The sequence below is a fragment of the Simochromis diagramma genome, unplaced genomic scaffold (assembly GCF_900408965.1).
Source record: "Simochromis diagramma unplaced genomic scaffold, fSimDia1.1 OVJJ01000446.1, whole genome shotgun sequence".
NCBI classification, from domain to species: domain Eukaryota; kingdom Metazoa; phylum Chordata; class Actinopteri; order Cichliformes; family Cichlidae; genus Simochromis; species Simochromis diagramma.
The window spans coordinates 166,726-185,283 of record NW_024386822.1 but is presented as its reverse complement, the minus strand read 5'-3'; the positions used below and the strand labels follow the sequence as shown (position 1 = coordinate 185,283).

Sequence of the window (18,558 nt, the reverse complement as noted above, 5' to 3'; positions counted from 1 at the left end):
CACCAATCACGAGCGCTACGCAACATTCTCCAGCCAATCAACAGTAAGCTGTTCAAAGTGCACTTCCATTTATGGGGCTGCGGGCACTTCCTTGTTGGGTTGAAGGCTACAAAACGTGTCCGTCCGCCGTGTGCCTCTGAGAGAAGAAAACAGGCCACAGAGGGCGTAATACGTCTCCGATTACGGCGGGTGTTTGTAAGTGGACGGATCTCCGCTGCGATGGGGGTAGGCATTTAAAACGCATTATTTTTGTGTAATCGTGTTATTTGAAAGTAATGACTAGTTGTATTGAGTGATAGGCGGTGGTTATTGTGATAACTGTTAGCACGATAACTGTTAGCGCGATTGGCTAGTTCTTTTGACTGATTACGCGTTTGTCCACTAGTCGACCTGTTTTGACTATATCGACCAATTAGATGTGAGTTTGTTTTGGAAGTGTGCTGTTATTGGTTGCTTCCCAATTTCTTTATATGTTGATTGGATGGCCATATCCAATCAGAAATTACAGCTCTTTCGCGTGAGTGGCACAGCTGTAGTCCAATGAAAGGGTCGTGGGCATGAGTGTGAATGGTCCAGTGTCCGTTTGTGGGCGGGGTATAGTGAAAATGGCGGCTGTTCGGAGAAGAAACTAACTTTATTACTATGCTAGGACTAAAGCAAGTAATAGTGCCAGCTTCTTGTTGTGTTTTTTAAATGTTGATAGCCGTTCCGGAGTCATGTCGTTTTGTCTCTGTAGGGTAGTGACAGGGCAGCTACGTAAGCTAGAGAGGAGTGTGGCTGTTAAAAACCAGATAAAGAAGCTCGAACATTAAACCGTCCTGTCGGATTTTCTAAAAGCCAGCGAGTCCGGCTCTGTATGCGACTAAATTGTAAGAAGTCGGTGAATTAGAGGTGGGCAGCGAGCCCTGCCAGGACAGCACAGTGACTGCTCCTGTGGGACCATCACTGCCCACTGGTGTCTGTAGTGGCACTCAGGACCCGCCTTTGGTTCCATGAATGAAAATGGATGATTCCAAACCGCGCTACAGCAAAAGACTGGTAAGTGTCGGGCAGATTCCAACACGCTGGTTCTGCTACCTCAGCCTGAGCCCTGTTTTCTGTTACAGCGGGAGACCACTGCAGGATGCAGGGACGCAGAGCAGTCTCAACGCTCAGTGTCTGCCTTCAGTCAAATCACTGCAACTTTATCTCTGAGCTTCAGGTTCACGTGCGTCTTGTGCAGTACCATATCTGACAAAGCTGCATCACAGTATGCGCCGGGTCCGTGAGGGTGAAGCACAGCGGGTGGTATTGTTGGAAGATATGCTGTAGAGCAGGGTGTCAAACTGAAGAGAGCTGTGGGCAACTCCCTCTCAAGTAACTGAGTCCTTTCATTGATCTACCAAATAAACACAGTGGTCCTCTCTCTGGCCAACACATGGCAGTTGCTATCGGGCAGGTGTGGAGTGGTGATAACCAGCACTTTGCTTTCATGTCCAAATTTTTTTTCTCAAGTGTGTCTGTTTGTGAGTAAACAGACACGCCTGCTGCTTGCAGTTTTGTGTACCTGCAGACTTACTGTTCATGTTCCTTAGAAGTGTTTTGAAATCGTAGGCAAATTCATATACAGAACTTTGTTATTTACTGTGAAAATGCAGCTAATAAGGAGGTAATTGAGGGAAACTCTATAGTTAACCTTTTAGTACTTGTACATTATACAAAGGAAAATGCTGAATGACTTATAATGACCAACAGCCAAAAGTACTAATGAATCTGTGCCTGAGGCATCAGTTAATGAAGAGTGTGTGTGTATGTTAGTATGAGGGGTTAGGATAAGATGGCACCCAGCGCCTTTCCCCATCATTTTCAACTCCAGGTTTATTTTCTTTAAAAAGGACCTAATAAGGTAAGAGTCCTAAGGAACATGAAGACGGTGATGGACGCACGTTTCACACGCGGGTTCAGTGTACGTGTGTTATCAGTCTGTACCCCAAGTATCTGTTTGACATCATCATAATAATGATGCAGGGCCAGGATAAATGTTGCAGCCAGCCTGAGCTTTCAGTTAGCATTATAAAAGAAGTCAGCAGGTGTTTAAAAAGAGTAACACTAGCAAACCAGCATGAGTGAAATAAGTTGGCTGTTAATTTATGTTGATAACTTGTTTATTAACACTTAGAGCTCGTGGTTTGCTCCAGAAGACTCTGCTATAAACAACTATACATCACAACTGGGGCAGGGCAATATGGCCAAAATACTTATCACCATATTGATTTAAACATTTGCGATAACAAAATAACTGACGATATAATTGACACGAGACAAAATACTTTCCATCTCAACTTTATTAGTGCAAAAAAAACATCAATGTATTTTCACTTAAACAAGCAGCTGTTTGTTTGTTGTTATGCACATTAAAGTTGTATAAAAATGTAACAGTGCAAATTCCTTGCTGACAGTTTAACCAATCTGTCAGCAAGACAATCCATCCAGTGGTGCGGCTTCATAGTTCAGCAAAGTCGTACTTTGATAGATTCTTGAGCGCCGTGTTCGGTAATAACGACGGCCCGCTAGCATGCGCTACCAAAAATAGTGCTTTGTTGTGTATCTGACGGACGAAAGCTAAACCAGTTCCACACCACTGAAGCTGCAGCATTTTTACAAACCAGTTCTGGTTCGTTTCATTCAATGATCCGCTTTCGCTCTTCTCGTTCTCCGTCGCCGCCATGCTTTTTCCTCCATGTGCGTATGTAAACAAAGGCACTGCGCATGCGCGTTTTACCCATATTCTATCGCCATATTTCGTTTTCTTATTATTGCCCAACATTACACCGGTATTCCCGTGAACGGTATGATATGGCACAGCCCTAATCACAACAATGTGATGATCAGTTGCAGTCTCGATCCTGGACTAACATGATGATGATGATGATCACACATGCCTCTTCCTCCCTTTGCTGGAGTTCACACCTGTGCACGTGAATCCGGTTAAGTCCTGCGTGTGTGCTTGTCTCCGTGTGTCGGCCCCGTGGTGCGCTGGTGTCCTCTCGGTGTCTGCTGTGGGAGGCTACAGCCTCGGGCCCAAAGTTGGATCGTTTTGAGGACAATGAATCTATTAAAGTGCTGATTTTATAGTTCCTGGTGCTTCACGATGAAGCCGTTTTCATCTTCTTGGTCAAAAAGAACTGAGGTGGGCCCTAACGTGGACTGCCATTCAAGCCCATTTCATTTATACCCATTCAGTACTCAGTAGCTGCTGTCAGGCCTAGGATACAACAGGGGTGATCCCTGTGAGTGAACACTTGGCAGTGCTGGGAAGCTTCCCCTACAGAACCTAATGCTCATGAACCATAATTAGAGTTTTCAGATATTTGGCACGAGGCTGTAGAAATGGTTACCTATTATCCTTTTAGCTGCCACTCTGTGAAGCGCCACTTTGGACTTTTTCTTTTGTGGTTGGTTTGATAAGAAGGACTGTCCAGTTTGGGTTAATGTCCATCCAAAGCACTTCAGTCCTCTGTCTTTTACCATCCCTCTTACTCTGTTCTCCTCTCTAGCGTGCTCGTAACCAGCAGCGTTACCATGATGATGGCATCTCGGATGAGGAGATTGATGGGAGGAGGATGTTTGACCTGGAGGAGAAGGTTAACAGTGAGAGGTTCAGCTCTGACCGAGTGCTTCGCATGGATGGAAAAGGTTGGTGTGAACACTGTCTCCATCGTTCTCTCCCAAAGGGAGGGAGTGTGTCCTGGGTTCTGTCCGTCCAGCAGTCCAACAGCCACACCCACATCAACATATTACGTTCAGCGTTTGTGTGACAGTAGACATCAGCTGATTTAACTGGGTCAAGGTCGTATCACATGGTAAAAGCGCTACAGATGATACTACCCATAATTTTTGCCTGTAGCAGCTCACACTAGGGGACCCTGCAGTTGGGCAGAAACGATCCCGTCTGCAGAGTCTGTGCACTGTTAAGCTCTTACCAGGTGCGTTGTTCGGCTCGTCCACATACCTGTTGTTGCAGCGTTGCTGATTGGCTCGATCCTCGTAATATAAACTAGGCCACTCCCCTTGTCAAATCAAACCAAATGACTTTTATTGTTGTGTGTGTGAGAGAGAGATGGCTGGACGTGTACAAACACACTGTATTCGTAGGTATAGTGTCTTTGTGTTTCTTATATGGGTTTAAGCTTTGAGTCTTTGCGTCTGAGCTTTATTTTTCAGAGCCTGACGCTTTTTTCTTTGCTTCTTAGAATCTTATAGCGAGGGAATATTTAAATGAAGAAACATGTCTTATAAAGCAGCAGTCGTTGCTGCACTGAGGTGGTGTCACAGAAATTTGAGAGATCGTGCTTGAAGAGTGAGATATGCCAGTTTATTAGGAATGCCACACAAAGATGTGCTTTCAGGACCCTGGACAGTGCACACGGTGTTCACTGTGATGTCATGAGCTGTGCTCATACATGTGACTGTAAAAGGTCAGCTGCATGCACTCTGACATCACCTCCCCGTGAAATCTGCAAATCCCAAGAAACCTAACACACCAGTCACAGAGCGTAGAAATAAACTCGTGTCAATCCGGCGTTTGTGGAGGTTTTATCTGGTGGAAGGATGGAAGCTGGCCTAATATAAGAAACAACAGTACTGTCCTAATTATCCATAGGACAGTACTTCTTGTCCTATGGATTATAGTCCTGTGTTGAATGACGCTTGTATATTTCTCTGCAGACTTTACATACGCATTCATTCAGAGAGGTGGTCTGAGGGACCCCGTCGTTTTTGAGAAGCCTGATGGACTGGGAATCAAGTAGGCCCCTGTGTAACTTCAGTGTTATTAAATACGTCTATAAACTGAGCTGATGTAATGATGTTGTGTCCTCTGGTTCTGCAGGATGCCAGATCCTGACTTCAGCGTCAATGACGTCAAGATGTTTGTCGGTAAGGCTCGTTCAGTTACACACTGCTGCTAAGCATCAGCTTCAGTCCTGGCTTTGCCTCGCTGTACAAACGCAGTGATTTAGGTAATAAATGCTGTAATTACACACTTATTTAAAATACGGGGTTTTCTATTAAAAACAAAGAAGAAATTGAACCCAATTGTTGAAAATGACTGTCAGTGATACTAATTAGAGGTGATTTCTAACTGAATCATGTCCATAGGTGTACAGGTAGCTTCAGATTAGCACAAACTGAATTTTATTCATATAGAGCCGAATCAGCCAATGAGCCTGTATGTGAAACACTCACTGCTGATCAACTTAAGGACAAAATGATAAATAAAGTCATTACTTTGAATGTTGTCTTGATGCTCCTCACTCGGTGAGGTTTCTGGAGAAGCTCAACATCCGCCCAGCTGTTGTGAGCAGCCTCTTGTGTCACGCTGTGTCTAACAGAAGGCTCCCCTCTCAGGTAGCAGACGCATGATAGATGTGATGGATGTGAGCACTCAGAAGGGGACCGAGATGTCCATGGCCCAGTGGACACGTTACTATGAGACCCCCCCGTGTCAGAGAGAGAAGCTCTATAATGTTATCAGCCTGGAGTTCAGCCACACCAAACTGGAGAACTGGGTCAAGAGGCCTGCCACAGTATGTACCTGCAGGCCTGTTTGACTGGAACTGCTGACAGGAAATAAAAACCTTTAAAGTGATTTTAATCTGTTTGTATTTTGTCTCACGTTTGCACGTGTAGGTCGATCTGATCGACTGGGTGGACAACATGTGGCCTCGGCATCTGAAAGAGAGACAGAGAGACTCGACTAACTCTATCAATGACATGCAGTACCCCAAAGTACAGAAGTAAGTGTCCTGCTGTAGGCAAGTGTGGCGGCAGGATGTGAGCCGTGATGACGATGATGTCTCCACAGGTACTGTCTGATGAGTGTTGAGGGCTGCTACACAGACTTCCACATCGACTTCGGTGGGACTTCAGTATGGTACCACATACTGAGAGGGAGCAAGGTGAGGCCACGAGGGGTCGGCTAAGAGACTATCTCTTTCCCGTTACAGCTTCGGGTCAACGCATAAGTCCTGTTGTCAAGTATAAAGAACAGGCTAGAAGGGGAGGGGCCTCCTGAAAGTGTCTGTTTTGTCCCACAGCAGAGCACAGTGAATTACACTTTTGTTTGCAGGTGTTTTGGCTGATTCCTCCGACTCCTCAGAACCTGGAGCTCTATGAGAACTGGGTACTGTCAGGGAAACAAGGAGATGTGTTCTTGGGAGACAGAGCGTCTGACTGCCAGAGGATTGAACTGAAGCGGGGCTGCACCTTCATCATACCCTCAGGTACACACTGACGTGCACTCACTACCTGCAGAAGCAGTCCCGTGGTATTATAATCACTGTGTGCTACAGGTTGGATCCATGCCGTTTACACCCCGGTGGACTCGATGGTCTTTGGAGGAAACTTCTTGCACAGCTTTAACATCCCCATGCAGCTCAACATCTGTAGTATCGAGGACAGAACGCGGGTAGGTGAGCAGGCTCTGCATGAGCTGCTGAATGAACGTGAATAGACTTTAATCTTTTTACCTCCTGCAGGTTCCAGCGAAGTTTCGTTACCCCTTCTACTATGAGATGTGCTGGTACGTGCTGGAACGCTACGTCTTCAGCCTGACGAAGACCTCCTACCTCACCCCAGAGTTTCAGAAACACTCCCTGGGCATTGGTATGTACACAGCCCGCAGTCACTGCCCACTGGGGGACACACATGCGTGTTGTGTGGGCCATACTGGTCAGTTCTGAGTCTTTCTTATTTCCTTCATGAAGGTCTGAAGAATCTGTGTGGCTCAGATCCAGTCAGTGAGCAGCTGAAGACTGAGGGGGAGGGTGTTGGCAGTGAGGAAGACTCTGAGAAGCTTCCACTTAAGGTCCACCTGACCCCCCTTGAACTGGAGGGACTCTGGAACCTGCTGGGTAAACTGGAAGCTCTGCCCTCTAACAAGAAGTGTGTCCCAGCAGGGATACACAACGCCCCGGCGCTCATCACACACATCAAGGTATCGCTCCTCTGTATGTCGTCGTGGAGCTCCACGTGAGCCTCGCGGTTCTTTCAGTCACGCTCACGTCTCTGCTGTCCTGCAGGCACTACTGAAGGAGCACGCTAATGACAATCCCAGCATGTCGTACACAGGACGGCCCATCGTCAGGTGGCCGAAGAGGGTAAGCGGTCTTTATTCACCAACAGACTGCACACTTGTCATGGTAACCCTGCCTCTGGTCCGTGGAGCACTCCGTCTGTGCAGAGAGAGACTGAGTCACATGAAGGAGGTTTATGATCCTGTCCACAGTCCTGTGAAGTACGCCTCGTGACTCGGTAGTTTTTAAAACCTTTAACACACATAACAGTTTCTGTGTGTGCTGTTCATTTAACTCTGCGTTACAGACACTGATTGCAGATCCTCAGCTCTGCACTCTGAGGTGTTTGTGCCGACTGTGGTCATAATACACAGCACCAAGTTTGGACACGTGCTAACACGTCCACTCTGGTCTCGTCTGTCCAGCAGAGCTAACCGTGCGTGCGCACAAAGATGTGTGTCAATCGAGCGTCCAGATGTTTGTTCGGACATTACGAGCAGTCGTAAAAGTCCCTGTGACCAGCCGTGCAAACGGATCACCACAACAACAATTTATTTATATAACGATAACATGCACATAAAGCCAATATTCAGCTTTTTTTTTTCTTTCCCCCATCTGTTTTCTTATGCTTCACGGGGGGGGGGGGGTCACCCACGTCACCCGGAGGTAAATGTGTTTCCTTATACAGCCAAACTGGGACAGGGTAGGATGACTACCAGTTGTTTAGTCGTTCGCACACTTGTTCTGTCCTGACCTTTAGCGATTGATGGTGCATAAGCTCGGATAAGAAGAGAAGCAGCAGGGAGGAGGGGAAACAGGAAGGCCTCAGAGGAGGTTCATGGATGTAGTGAAGGAGGACATGCAGGGGGTGCTGGGACAGGGTGAGATGGGGGCTGATGGTCCGCTGTGGCGGCTTCTGAAGGCAGCATGTATACTTTCTGTGTCATCGTCCCAGTTTCCACTGCTAATGTCCGTCCCAGTGTGCTGGACTGCTGGTAACTGACTTTGAATAATCCATCAAGTCCAAGTGATCAAAGTCATTTTCTAGTGTAAATAATTAACCCTCATAATGTCCTCCTGATTTCCACACAGCTGTGGTCCTCAGGGGACAACAATGTCCCCATCTGGTTTGACTGATGCATAATTAATATGAAGTTTGTTTTTCCCACACTTTTAATTAAAACTTAATTCATATTTCTTTATTCCATTTCAAATGTAAGTCTGATAAAAACCTCATAAAAATGAATTTTTTCTGTTTTCGGGTAAAAAATAAATTAAATCATCAGTTATCGTGAGGATCGTTTCACAGCCAGAGTCGGTTGCTTTAACAGATGATCACAGACGGGTTTATGTCAAAGTTAATTCAGAAAGCTGTTTTTAAACTACTTCAAGTTTTGTACTGGCAGCAAATAATCACATCTGTTGTCCTCTGGGCTCAAAATGACCCCGTTTGCTTTGACTGTTTATAAAGCAACAAGTATAAAATATCATCCATCTCTGTGTTTCAAGGTTTTATTCAACTTTATTCCAACTCATTACCTGACAGTTTTCTATATTTTGGCATGGTAGGACACCAGGGCATGAGTCTGAGTGAAGGCAAACTTTCATGAGGACAAAGGCGTGTCCATATTTGACCCAAGTGCAGGAGGAAGCTCAGGTTTATTCCTCTGCACTGGTCCCATCATGGACAGCTTTCTTTCTGCAGTTGCAGGCCAAGGGTCATATACAGTAAACAAGCTGTTACAGGTGATTGTTTTCTTTTGGAAACCTGCAATGTTAGGGACAACTCGCGTGTCCTGACTGCAGGACAGACGGTTTGCCATCGCACACTAGCATGTACAGCTGGACCTGCATCACATGCTGCCCATGTTTTTATCTCACAGTTCCCTGGTTTACTTGGGTGTTCTGTTGGACAGAGTCCTCTGAAGGGGACTTGGTGCTCATACAGTCACATCAGTACCAGGATCTTACATCACAGCAGGAGAAACACCCACTTGTTCCATACACCTCACAGGAGCACGTTTGTGTCATGAACGACGATCATCTATTGTGTCTTTATCAAGAAATTATGTCCTTTTTTTGCTTCTATGATTAATCTTGTGCCACCTTTAAAACTTCTCTACCAGACTCAGGATGTCATAAACTGGCCGTAGCGACTCTACTGGATGCGCGGCAGTAAGAATCAACACACCCACATATGCCTACAGCTGCATTCGGTCCATTTTTCTTCCTCTCTCGTTGGCCCTCCTTGTTCGTCATTGAGTTGGCTGTAGAGCAGGTCATCTGCTAATTGGATGGTTGTTGGTTCAATCTCTGTGTGCTCTAGTCTGGAGTTCTTACCAAGGTGTCCTTGGACAAGTTACTGAACCCCAACTTGGCCTCTGATGCATCCATTGGCATGTGAACGTTAAAAAGCAGAATACAAGCAGAATACACTGTGTGTAATGCTTTCAGTACTCGAGTAGAAAAGCCACTGAAGGAGTATGGGACCTGGCACATGTGCTTGGACTGTGGTAGATCATCTTTCTCTGAGGCACATGAGAGAGTCATGCATCGTCTGTCACTGGGAAGGATAGAAGACCAGATCAGTTTTCCTCACGTTACTGCAAATATTCCTCTGTCTCAGCTGACTCCTCTTTCCTGCTTGATTCTTTGTCTTCATCATAATTGAAATGGAAGATGTGCAGTCCTCTGACACATCTTCTATTTCAGTTTCATATTCTGAAACTTCAAGAAGCCCAGTCACTTTCTTTCCAAGCTTCTCAGACTACCATGTCCTGGATGCCTGAGACCCTGCTTGAACATAGTTCAGATTCTTCATCACTTTCCTTCACTTCATAGCCTTCTTCCACTTCTGCAGGTGGCTGATGGGCTTTTTCAGCAAAAGGGTAGCATGTGCTCTAAATATTGGCAATATTTTCTATATCTTCTAACCCTGGATCTTCCTGAACATTGATTCTTCCTCCTCATTATATTAAAGACAACATGTGCTTTGTTCTACTGCTCATTCTTTTGCACACCATGATTTAAAAAAGTAGCTCACAAGCCTCCAGTGCAGTGGAGGCCTGTGAGCTACTTTGTGTGTATGTGTTATTGTAGGGTCGACCTTACAATATGAAGCACCTTGATGTGACTGTTGTTGTTATTTGGCGCTGTGTAAATAAAACTTAACTGAATGTTGTTGTGGTTGTTGTGACCTTTGCTTGACCCCACACATCAGTGATCCAAGATCAAAGGTGTTTGAAAGCAGTAGGTTGTTTGCAACACTTTGTACTTTGGGGACTTTTGTCCCCGAGGACCACAGGTGTTATAAAAACCCCATAAATAAATGAAATTACTTAAAACTTATTCCAGTCATGCATAGCACAGTAATGAATAACTTCTGTTATTTTCAGACCATCTGATGAATGAAAAACACATTTTTGATAGAAAAAGATTTCTTTAGAAGACAAATGTCCCAAGGACAACACAAGGGTTAAAGTGTTTTTCTCTTATGCTTCCAGCCATCATGGTACCAACCTCCTCCCCCTCCCCCACCACCACCTCGCCCTAAACTGTCCTCCACTCCCATCACTCCACGACCTCAAAAACCAGCGTCTTCCATGTCCGTGTTGAGACGACGCAGGGTCAGGTAAGGAAGTCGTACCTGTGTCAAACCTTTTGTTACTTCAGTTCATATAAAAACACGATGCAGTTTTTCTTCATAGTTAAGACAACATACCAAATGTTTCAACTATTTACAGTGCAGTGAAATGATTTTCACGTTTGGATTTCATTATGTGCCACAGCCGCGTGCTTCGTTTTAAGCCATCCTGTTCTGTCATTGTGTGTGTGCGCAGGTGTAAACGCTGTGAAGCCTGTATGAGACCTGAGTGTGGAGACTGCAACTTCTGCAGAGACATGAAGAAGTTTGGAGGCCCAGGGAAGTTAAAGCAGACCTGTGTCCTACGACAGTGTCTCTCTGTTAGTAACTCGGTCCTTGTTTTCATTAGTCATTGTCTTTGTAATTAGCAACATGTATGCGTGTGTGAGATACTTGACGACCCGTCTCTTCCAGCCGGGCCTGCCTCTGTCTGCGGTGTGTGAGATCTGCAAAGAGCCCAATCAGGAGGAGACCGGAGACCCCTCCCTCACTCTGATGGAGTGCTCCAACTGTGCCCAGATCGTCCACCCTGCCTGCCTCACAGTACGACACACACGGAGCATATAGCAACTCAGTGGGATGTGCTCGTCTTGTTGTTGACAGTTCAGCGCTCGTAGCCTCGCGACATCTTAAATAGAAGCTGGATCCTTAGTAACTACGTAACTTAGTAACTATGACAGCATGTCTGAAGGCACAAACATGAAGGTTCCAGGTTGTATTGAGGCTACCACACGTACACGGGTATTTTTGAAAACTGAGATTTTCCGTTTTAAAAAATAATCCCGTCCACACATAAAGGCAGAAATGAAGGAAAACGCTGCTATGAACATGCCAAAGCAGCAGGTGGCGCTATATTCCTAACCGTGTAGAAATGTTGGCCAATCAGAAGTCTAGAAGCCTCGGTGGGGAAAAAGTAAACAAAGCTGGGGCATAGAAGCAGAACCGAGTCGTATGTGTGGAGGGACAGTAACTGTGTGTGTATATGTGAGCATGTAAACACTGCAGAGAGTAACGGTAACAGTGTTGTAGAAATTCATTTCACCCAAACAATAACGTGGCGCACAGTGTGACGTCACAAAAGACGCACACCTTTGACGCTGCGTTTTCTCCATTTTTCTCGTCCACACGTAAACGCAAAAAGGGAGTTTCAGAAATATCCACCCTGGCCGGAGTTTTAGAAATCTCCGTTTTCAGTGACCGAAAACGCCGTTTACGTGTGGACGAAAGGAGCAAACGCATAGAAACATCTGCGTTTTCAAAAATACCCGGGTACGTGTGGACATAGCCTTAGATTGTGACTCGGGCATAAACTGTGTCTTTCTTCTCATCAATCCTGTGTGCTAGCATGAGTAACTGTCTGCATGTTTGTCTGCAGGTTCAGGGGGAAGGCGTGGTGAATAAAGACCTCCCGAGCTGCTGGGAGTGCCCGAAGTGTGTGCAGGGCATCACTGATCCAGAGGTACACAATGCATTAATTAGCCACTGTTACAGCCTGGGTGTATATATACACACACACACACACACACACACACACACACACACACACACACACACACACACACACACACACACACACACACACACAGTGTGACAGATCTAATGGGCTTATGTCTCCTGTTTGTTTTTCATTATTATTATTTATTTTTGATTTAATTCCGTCACAGTCATCAGGCAGTGATGAATCGCTGGCTGCTGGCCACCAACAGCGTATCCGCCCCCACGGCCCCCTGGTCCTCAGGCTGGGTCCGGGGCCCTCTCCTAGCGTAGGGGGTCCTGTGGGCCCCCATCAGGACGGGGAGGTTGTCCGCTGTGGTTTCTTCCCTGCTCCTTCTCTTCCTTCCTGCTCTTCCTCCTCAGCGTCACTTCTCTTGGTGGCGGCCCCTCTGCCTTCTCAGCCAATCAGCTCGAGACTGGTGAGAGGTGCCGCCTGTTTGTGCATAAATCCACCCGTCTGTCGCTTACATCACTCCTTTTTCTTTGCCATCTTTTTTTCTTTCTTTCTTAAGAGAAGAGACACAAAGCTTGGTCTAAAGGATGTCAGCGAGTCAGTGCCCCGGGCTTAGTGTCCGTGCTGGGACGCAGTGAAGGTCTCATCCTGACTCCAGCTGTAAAGCAGCAAATATCCGTTTATGGCTGCACACATATGTTATACTGAGGGTCTGTATAATTAACCTATGACACACTGAGGTGTTTTATATAAATACAAACGTGGTTGTTGGTGTTCTGTGGGCCTGCTGAATCAGCACTGTCTGACGTTCTGTGAACAGGAAATGGATATTTTGAACCATTTCCTGCGAGCGTGCTAATCATTCTGCTGCTCCCAGCATCGGAGAGCAGTAAACAAACACGAGTACCCTCTGCATCGTCTCATTGCGCTTGTGTTCAGTGACAAATGGCCTTTCTCTGAAGCTAGATAGGTACTGAGTCAAAAATGAGTGTCTGATCGTCAGCGCTAATTCTGTGGTTGTGGTGGAGGTCGCTCTCAGCTCGATAAATGCCGACTGTGACAGGATTTCATGTACATGTCTGATGGTGTGCACACCGTGAGCACTGATTGGTCCATGTAAAAGCATGCTGATGTGTGGACGGGTTTGTAAGGGATTAAAAAACCACGTGTCTGATGTTTGTGTTGTTCCAGTGTTTGATCGAGATTTTGAGTTGAGCTGTTGGTCATTTCTACTCTGAAAGAATCCATTTTGTCTTTGCAGCAGTCTAAAGGTGACCGAGGTGACAGCCTTCCACTGGTGAGTGTTCCTCAGATCCCTACTCTAAGATCATTTGTTATGTCTCCCATCACTTTGATTATTCCTCCCACGCTGTCCAGAAAAGGAAGTCCTCCTCTCTGCTTGACGCTCGTATGGCTAAGATCTACAGACGCCAGCGCCACAGCCGCGATGGAGAAGACTCTGTCAGTGACGATGACGATGAAGGTTTGTGGCTGTTAAAATCTGTTTTCATCGATTCAGTTAGCGACAGCATCAAGAAAACAGAGTTGATTCTTTGTTCTTCCACGTGCAGCCTCTCAGAGAAGAAAGATGGCACTTCACGCTCGGGGTGGGACTCACTCTTCCAAGAGGGCCTTTGGCGCTAACAGGAGAGGCCTGCTGAGAGGAGGCTCGGCCCACAGAGGCAGCAGAGCCGGGCTCGTGAGTCCGGGATCATCTTCTGTCCTCAAGCTCAAGCGAGGGGTTGGCATGAGGGACGCTGGACGCCGAGGACGAGGGGTCAGGTTGCGCGGAGGTTCCAGAATGCAGCGAAGAGGAGATGAGTCTGACGAATCTGACGAGGACGACGATGACGACGAGGATGATGACGACGACGACGAGGACGACGACGATGATGAAGAGGATGAGGAAGAGGAGGACAGCGAGGACGGAGATAAAGAACAGCATCGTCGACACAGGAGACGGCGCAGGACCGATGATGATGAGGATGAAGACGTAGACAGCGAGGGGCAGTTTGACCCTGAAGAGGAGGAGATGGACACTCTGGAGGATGATGAGGAGGAAGAGGTGGAGGAGGAAGGCCGCTGGGATTCGGACCCAGAACCTCCGGTCCTGCTGGTGTCTGATCTGAGCGATGACCTGCTGAGTGGCTCCTACCTGACGGTGACTCTACAGCGCCCCAACAAGGCCAAGAGACAGTGTGGTAAGAAACCAGCACAGCAGCTTAGGATTGGCTCACATCTGCAGGCGCAGCATGAGTAACAGAAGGCTCTTTTCATGCCTCAGGCTCCATAGTTCCAAAGCTGGAAGCAGCCATGGGCCCGAGGACTGCTGCAGGGCAGCAGGGCTTTATTCAGAGAAAGGGCGCTCTGTCCAAACCTGCACGGCTCAGGTGCACAGACCCCGCGGCTGACAGCATAACCCCACGAGGACCCGGCAGGTAGACTTTAGCACATATTGAGCTTTCGTGTCACGTGTTGGTGTTCCATCCATGATTCAATGATGTCCGATACCTCTGAGCTGTCCTGGGACAGTCAGCTGCTGTGCTCATGTGGCAGAGCAGGCTGGCGGTTCCACCAAATAACCTTGGGCAGGATACTAACCCCATGTTGCTCTCTGATGCATTCATCAGAGTGTGAATGTGTGTGAATGTTAGACAGTTAGAATGAGTGCTTGTGTGAATGGGTGAATGAATTACGTGTATAAAGCGCTGTATAAGAACCAGTCCATTCACCATGATTGGGCTGTCTGCTGCTGGGCAGCTCTGCACAGTCCACTGTTTAAAATATTAAACGACAGTCACTGGATAAAAGCACAGAAAAGAGGCCAGAGTGGAGATCTTATTGGGGATGAGTCTGTTTGGATGTATGAACGTTAGATGACCAGACTCGGTCCATAACGGAGTGACTCAGCTTTTTCCTGCCTGTGTCAAATGTGCGTGATTGTATCGCACATAAGAACTACGCTGTGCTGTGTCGTCATAGGCCTCGCCTGCGTGGTAGCCGTGGTGAGAGAGGCGCTCGAACTCGCTCCGCGTCTTCTTCAGAGGAAGAGGAAGCTGCTGCTCACCCTGCGTCCTCCACCCTGTCTTCTCCATCGTTGCCGTCTCTGCTCTCCTTTAAGGATGTGGGCAATGAGAGAGGCGGGGAGAAGGAGGTCTGGGTGTCTGTGTTCAGATACTTGAACAGAGCTGAGCTGCTGGCCTGCATGACTGTCTGTAAGGCCTGGTACAAGTGGTACGTTACCCTCGCGTCACCTTGTTCTGTACATGCAAAGCTCCGCGCTGCTTCTGAAACGACCACCGCTTCCTCCCCTGTGCAGGAGCTGTGACAAACGTCTGTGGAGCCACTTGGATGTGAGTCGGTGCAGCCCGCTCAGCAATCAGGCCCTCGCAGGCATTGTCAAACGACAGCCCACCTCTCTGGACCTTTCCTGGACGCCCATGGCCAAGAGACAGCTGAACTGCCTGCTAACGAGACTCCCAGGTACGAACGCGCGGCGTCCCAAAGCGAATGTCTCCTGTCCTGGAGTCTTACTAAACCTTTGTTTGTGTTCAGGTCTGAGAGAGCTGAGTGTGACTGGTCTGCCCTGGTCCTGTCTGTCGGCAATGGTTTCTCCCACTCTGCCCCATCTACGGCTGCTAGACCTGCGCTGGTGCGACGGCGTCACAGACGCCCAGATTAAAGAGATCGTCACGCTGCCTGGTCAGTGGCACAGTGGGCTCAGTGAGCTGTGTTTCACCCCACTCCTCCTCCAAGCACTGGGAGGGGCTGCACCGGCACTGCTTGTAGTTCAGTGGCCGCACTGCCGAGCAGCTCGGGACATGTTCTTTAGTGTGATTGTGATCAGCTGAAAGCTTGTGATTGGGTTTGTTTCATCAAGCACAAAATGTTTCCAGGTGTAACCAGCAGAGATCTAAAGAAGCACAGAAACCTTCATCCAGACACATGTGACCAAATCAAAAGTAGTAGTAGTACACCTGTACAGCTCATGGGATACTGTGTGATCAGAATACAAGCCAGAGTCTGCTGTGTGTGTGCGCGCAGGTTTGGAGTCATCCCGCAGCAGACTGAGGAACATGGTGACGCTCCGCCTGTCCGGTCTGGACATCACTGAGTCCACTCTGAGGCTCCTGCAGCGCCACATGCCGCAGCTGGAGAGGCTGGACCTGGCTCACTGCAAGGATTTAACAGACTCCTCGGTCGCCCTGTTGGCAGCAGCTGGGACTCACACACGCAATAACCTCACCGAGCTCACGCTGGCAGGTTTGAACAAACACACTGATCACTGTTGGCTTTTTCACACACCTGAGTATAGGAAGGCTGCTGTTCCATTGGCAGACCCTCATCCCTTTGATTCCTGCAGGAAACAACTTCTGTTGGCCACTAATGATGACACGTGGTCGTTCATAGCTGCTCTTCTTTCTTGATCCAAAGCCTGAAAATCATATGAAGACATTAAATGTGTGTCTGTGTGTGTTTGAAGGCTGCAATGAGCTGACCGATGGCTGCCTGTCCTATCTGAAGCGCCTCTCCTCTCTGACCCTGCTCGACCTCAGAGGCTGTAAAGGCGTCAGCAGACGAGCCTGCGACGCCTTCATCTCCGACCTGTTCCACGTAGCTGTCTACTGCATGATGGAGGAGAAACTCATCCAGCGCCTGGATTAACATGAGCACACACTAAACACAAACATTTTATTTATGATCACACAAGCTGCCGACGTTGGACTGAAGCATTAAAGCTGCCAAAAAGGCTGCCTTCAAGTCCCCGTGTCGTCTGATGTCATTGTTCAAGCATTTCTGTTAGTCTGGTCTACAAGAAACACTTGTACACTTGAAACGTGTTATCTGCAAATGCTGCCAAACTATCACCAGGAGATCAGATTGTTCCCTGAATCTCGAGTTACTGCCTGAATACGAAGCTCTGTTACGTTTGCGTTTCCTTCATGTCTAAAATGTTCACCTAACGTAGAACCCCTGTTTTTGTTCAGGGGACTTGGGAAGTTAAAGTCTTGGTGGTCAGTGTTTTGCTCTTCTGCGTCTTAACACTGATTGCCTGTGTACATATGTTGTTTGTTTCATATATGACAGTGTAGCATATAAAACTTTAAGAGTCCACGTTTCTGTGCCCATTTGTTAAGCACTGTGTTTACAGATGTGCCGAAGCAGCCGGTGTATCTGATGAATTGTGTCCCACATGGAAACATTGGATCAGGGAGCTGCAGCGTGGCCACCAGCTCAGCGCCTCCAGCAGGCACCCACATACGCACTGACACTGCTTCATATCTGATTAGTTGGGCTGTTTTCTGAGTTTGCAGTGTGTCAAGACTACTGCAGGTTCAAAGGGTGAGGTGTTCTGATAACAGACTTTCCAAGAACTATCCGTCAGTCTTCATCCTCCTATCCAGCACTAGAAGTCCAGACCTCCGTCTTATCCGGGTGAACACCAATGAGTTCCCAGGCCAGCTGAGAACTCTCCAGCATGTTCTCGGTCTACCACAGGGCCTCCCCGAGTAGGACACGCCCGGCAACAGGTTAGGCTTTAGAGGATTAAAGATGGGAACCGTCCCAGTCTGCTAATCCAGAGAGATCCATGCAATGTTGCACTGGGGTGTCAGCCCATCCAGGGCCCACACACTCCTGTCAGCACCAACTTACTCAATGTCTTCTCTTATATAGTGGTTTTCTACTCTGCTTCATGCAACACACGTGCACCTTTACTACCTTCACCTGCTTTCTATCAAACATTCACAGAGCAGCTGGTGATTGAACCACCAACCTTCTGATTAGTGCCTGCCATTAGCCATCACATCTCAAGTCTGCAACACCCACTCCCCTGCACGCTATCCCCTCCTGAATCAGCGGACAGTCTGCCAGACTACCTTGATAACAAGGTAGTCTGGCTAAATGACTGTTTGGTTACGTGTAAAGCTCTTTGAGTTGTCAGCACTTTATTGACACCATTAAGGAAAGGTACAAAGAGATTATGAAAAGTGACACTTTTCACATAAAACTAATGTAAAGTAGCTTTACAATTCAATTTTATTTACACAGCGCCAAATCACAAAAACAGTCGCCTCAAGGCGCTTTATATTGTACAGTAGATTGTAGAATAATAGATTCAGAGAAAACCCAACAATATTTTGACCCCCTATGAGCAAGCTCTTTGGCGACAGTGGGAAGGAAAAACTCCCTTTTAACAGGAAGAAACCTCCGGCAGAACCAGGCTCAGGGAGGGGCGGGGCCATCTGCTGTGATTGGTTGGGGTGAGAGAAGGAAGACAGGATAAAGACATGCTGTGGAAGAGAGACAGAGGTTAATAACAGATATGATTCAATGCAGAGAGGTCTGTTAACACATAGTGAGTGAAGAAGAAACACCCAATGTATTATGGGAATTTGAGGACTTTGTTTTCA

The 18,558-nt window shown here is 47.3% G+C and overlaps 1 protein-coding gene across 3 annotated transcripts; it reads left to right on the top strand.

Moving 5' to 3' along the window:
- Positions 1-84: 84 nt before the first annotated feature.
- kdm2aa (lysine (K)-specific demethylase 2Aa) lies at positions 85-17,260 on the top strand. Of its 3 annotated transcripts, XM_040027217.1 has the most exons (26): positions 259-1,038; positions 1,107-1,207; positions 3,537-3,675; positions 4,708-4,786; positions 4,871-4,917; positions 5,389-5,567; positions 5,671-5,777; positions 5,846-5,939; positions 6,110-6,263; positions 6,333-6,448; positions 6,519-6,645; positions 6,747-6,976; positions 7,062-7,139; positions 10,559-10,686; positions 10,895-11,018; positions 11,113-11,241; positions 12,074-12,157; positions 13,407-13,442; positions 13,523-13,628; positions 13,717-14,346; positions 14,430-14,583; positions 15,128-15,379; positions 15,465-15,628; positions 15,701-15,847; positions 16,190-16,408; positions 16,629-17,260. In XM_040027217.1, the coding sequence occupies exons 2-26, from the start codon at positions 1,124-1,126 to the stop codon at positions 16,808-16,810; spliced, it is 3,789 nt and encodes a 1,262-aa protein (XP_039883151.1). In that variant the 5' UTR covers positions 259-1,038; positions 1,107-1,123; the 3' UTR covers positions 16,811-17,260. The 3 variants fall into 3 exon arrangements, with proteins under 3 accessions (XP_039883153.1, XP_039883151.1, XP_039883152.1); XM_040027219.1 differs by lacking the exons at positions 259-1,038; positions 1,107-1,207 and adding an exon at positions 85-225; XM_040027218.1 differs by lacking the exon at positions 1,107-1,207.
- The last annotated feature ends 1,298 nt before the right edge of the window (positions 17,261-18,558 follow it).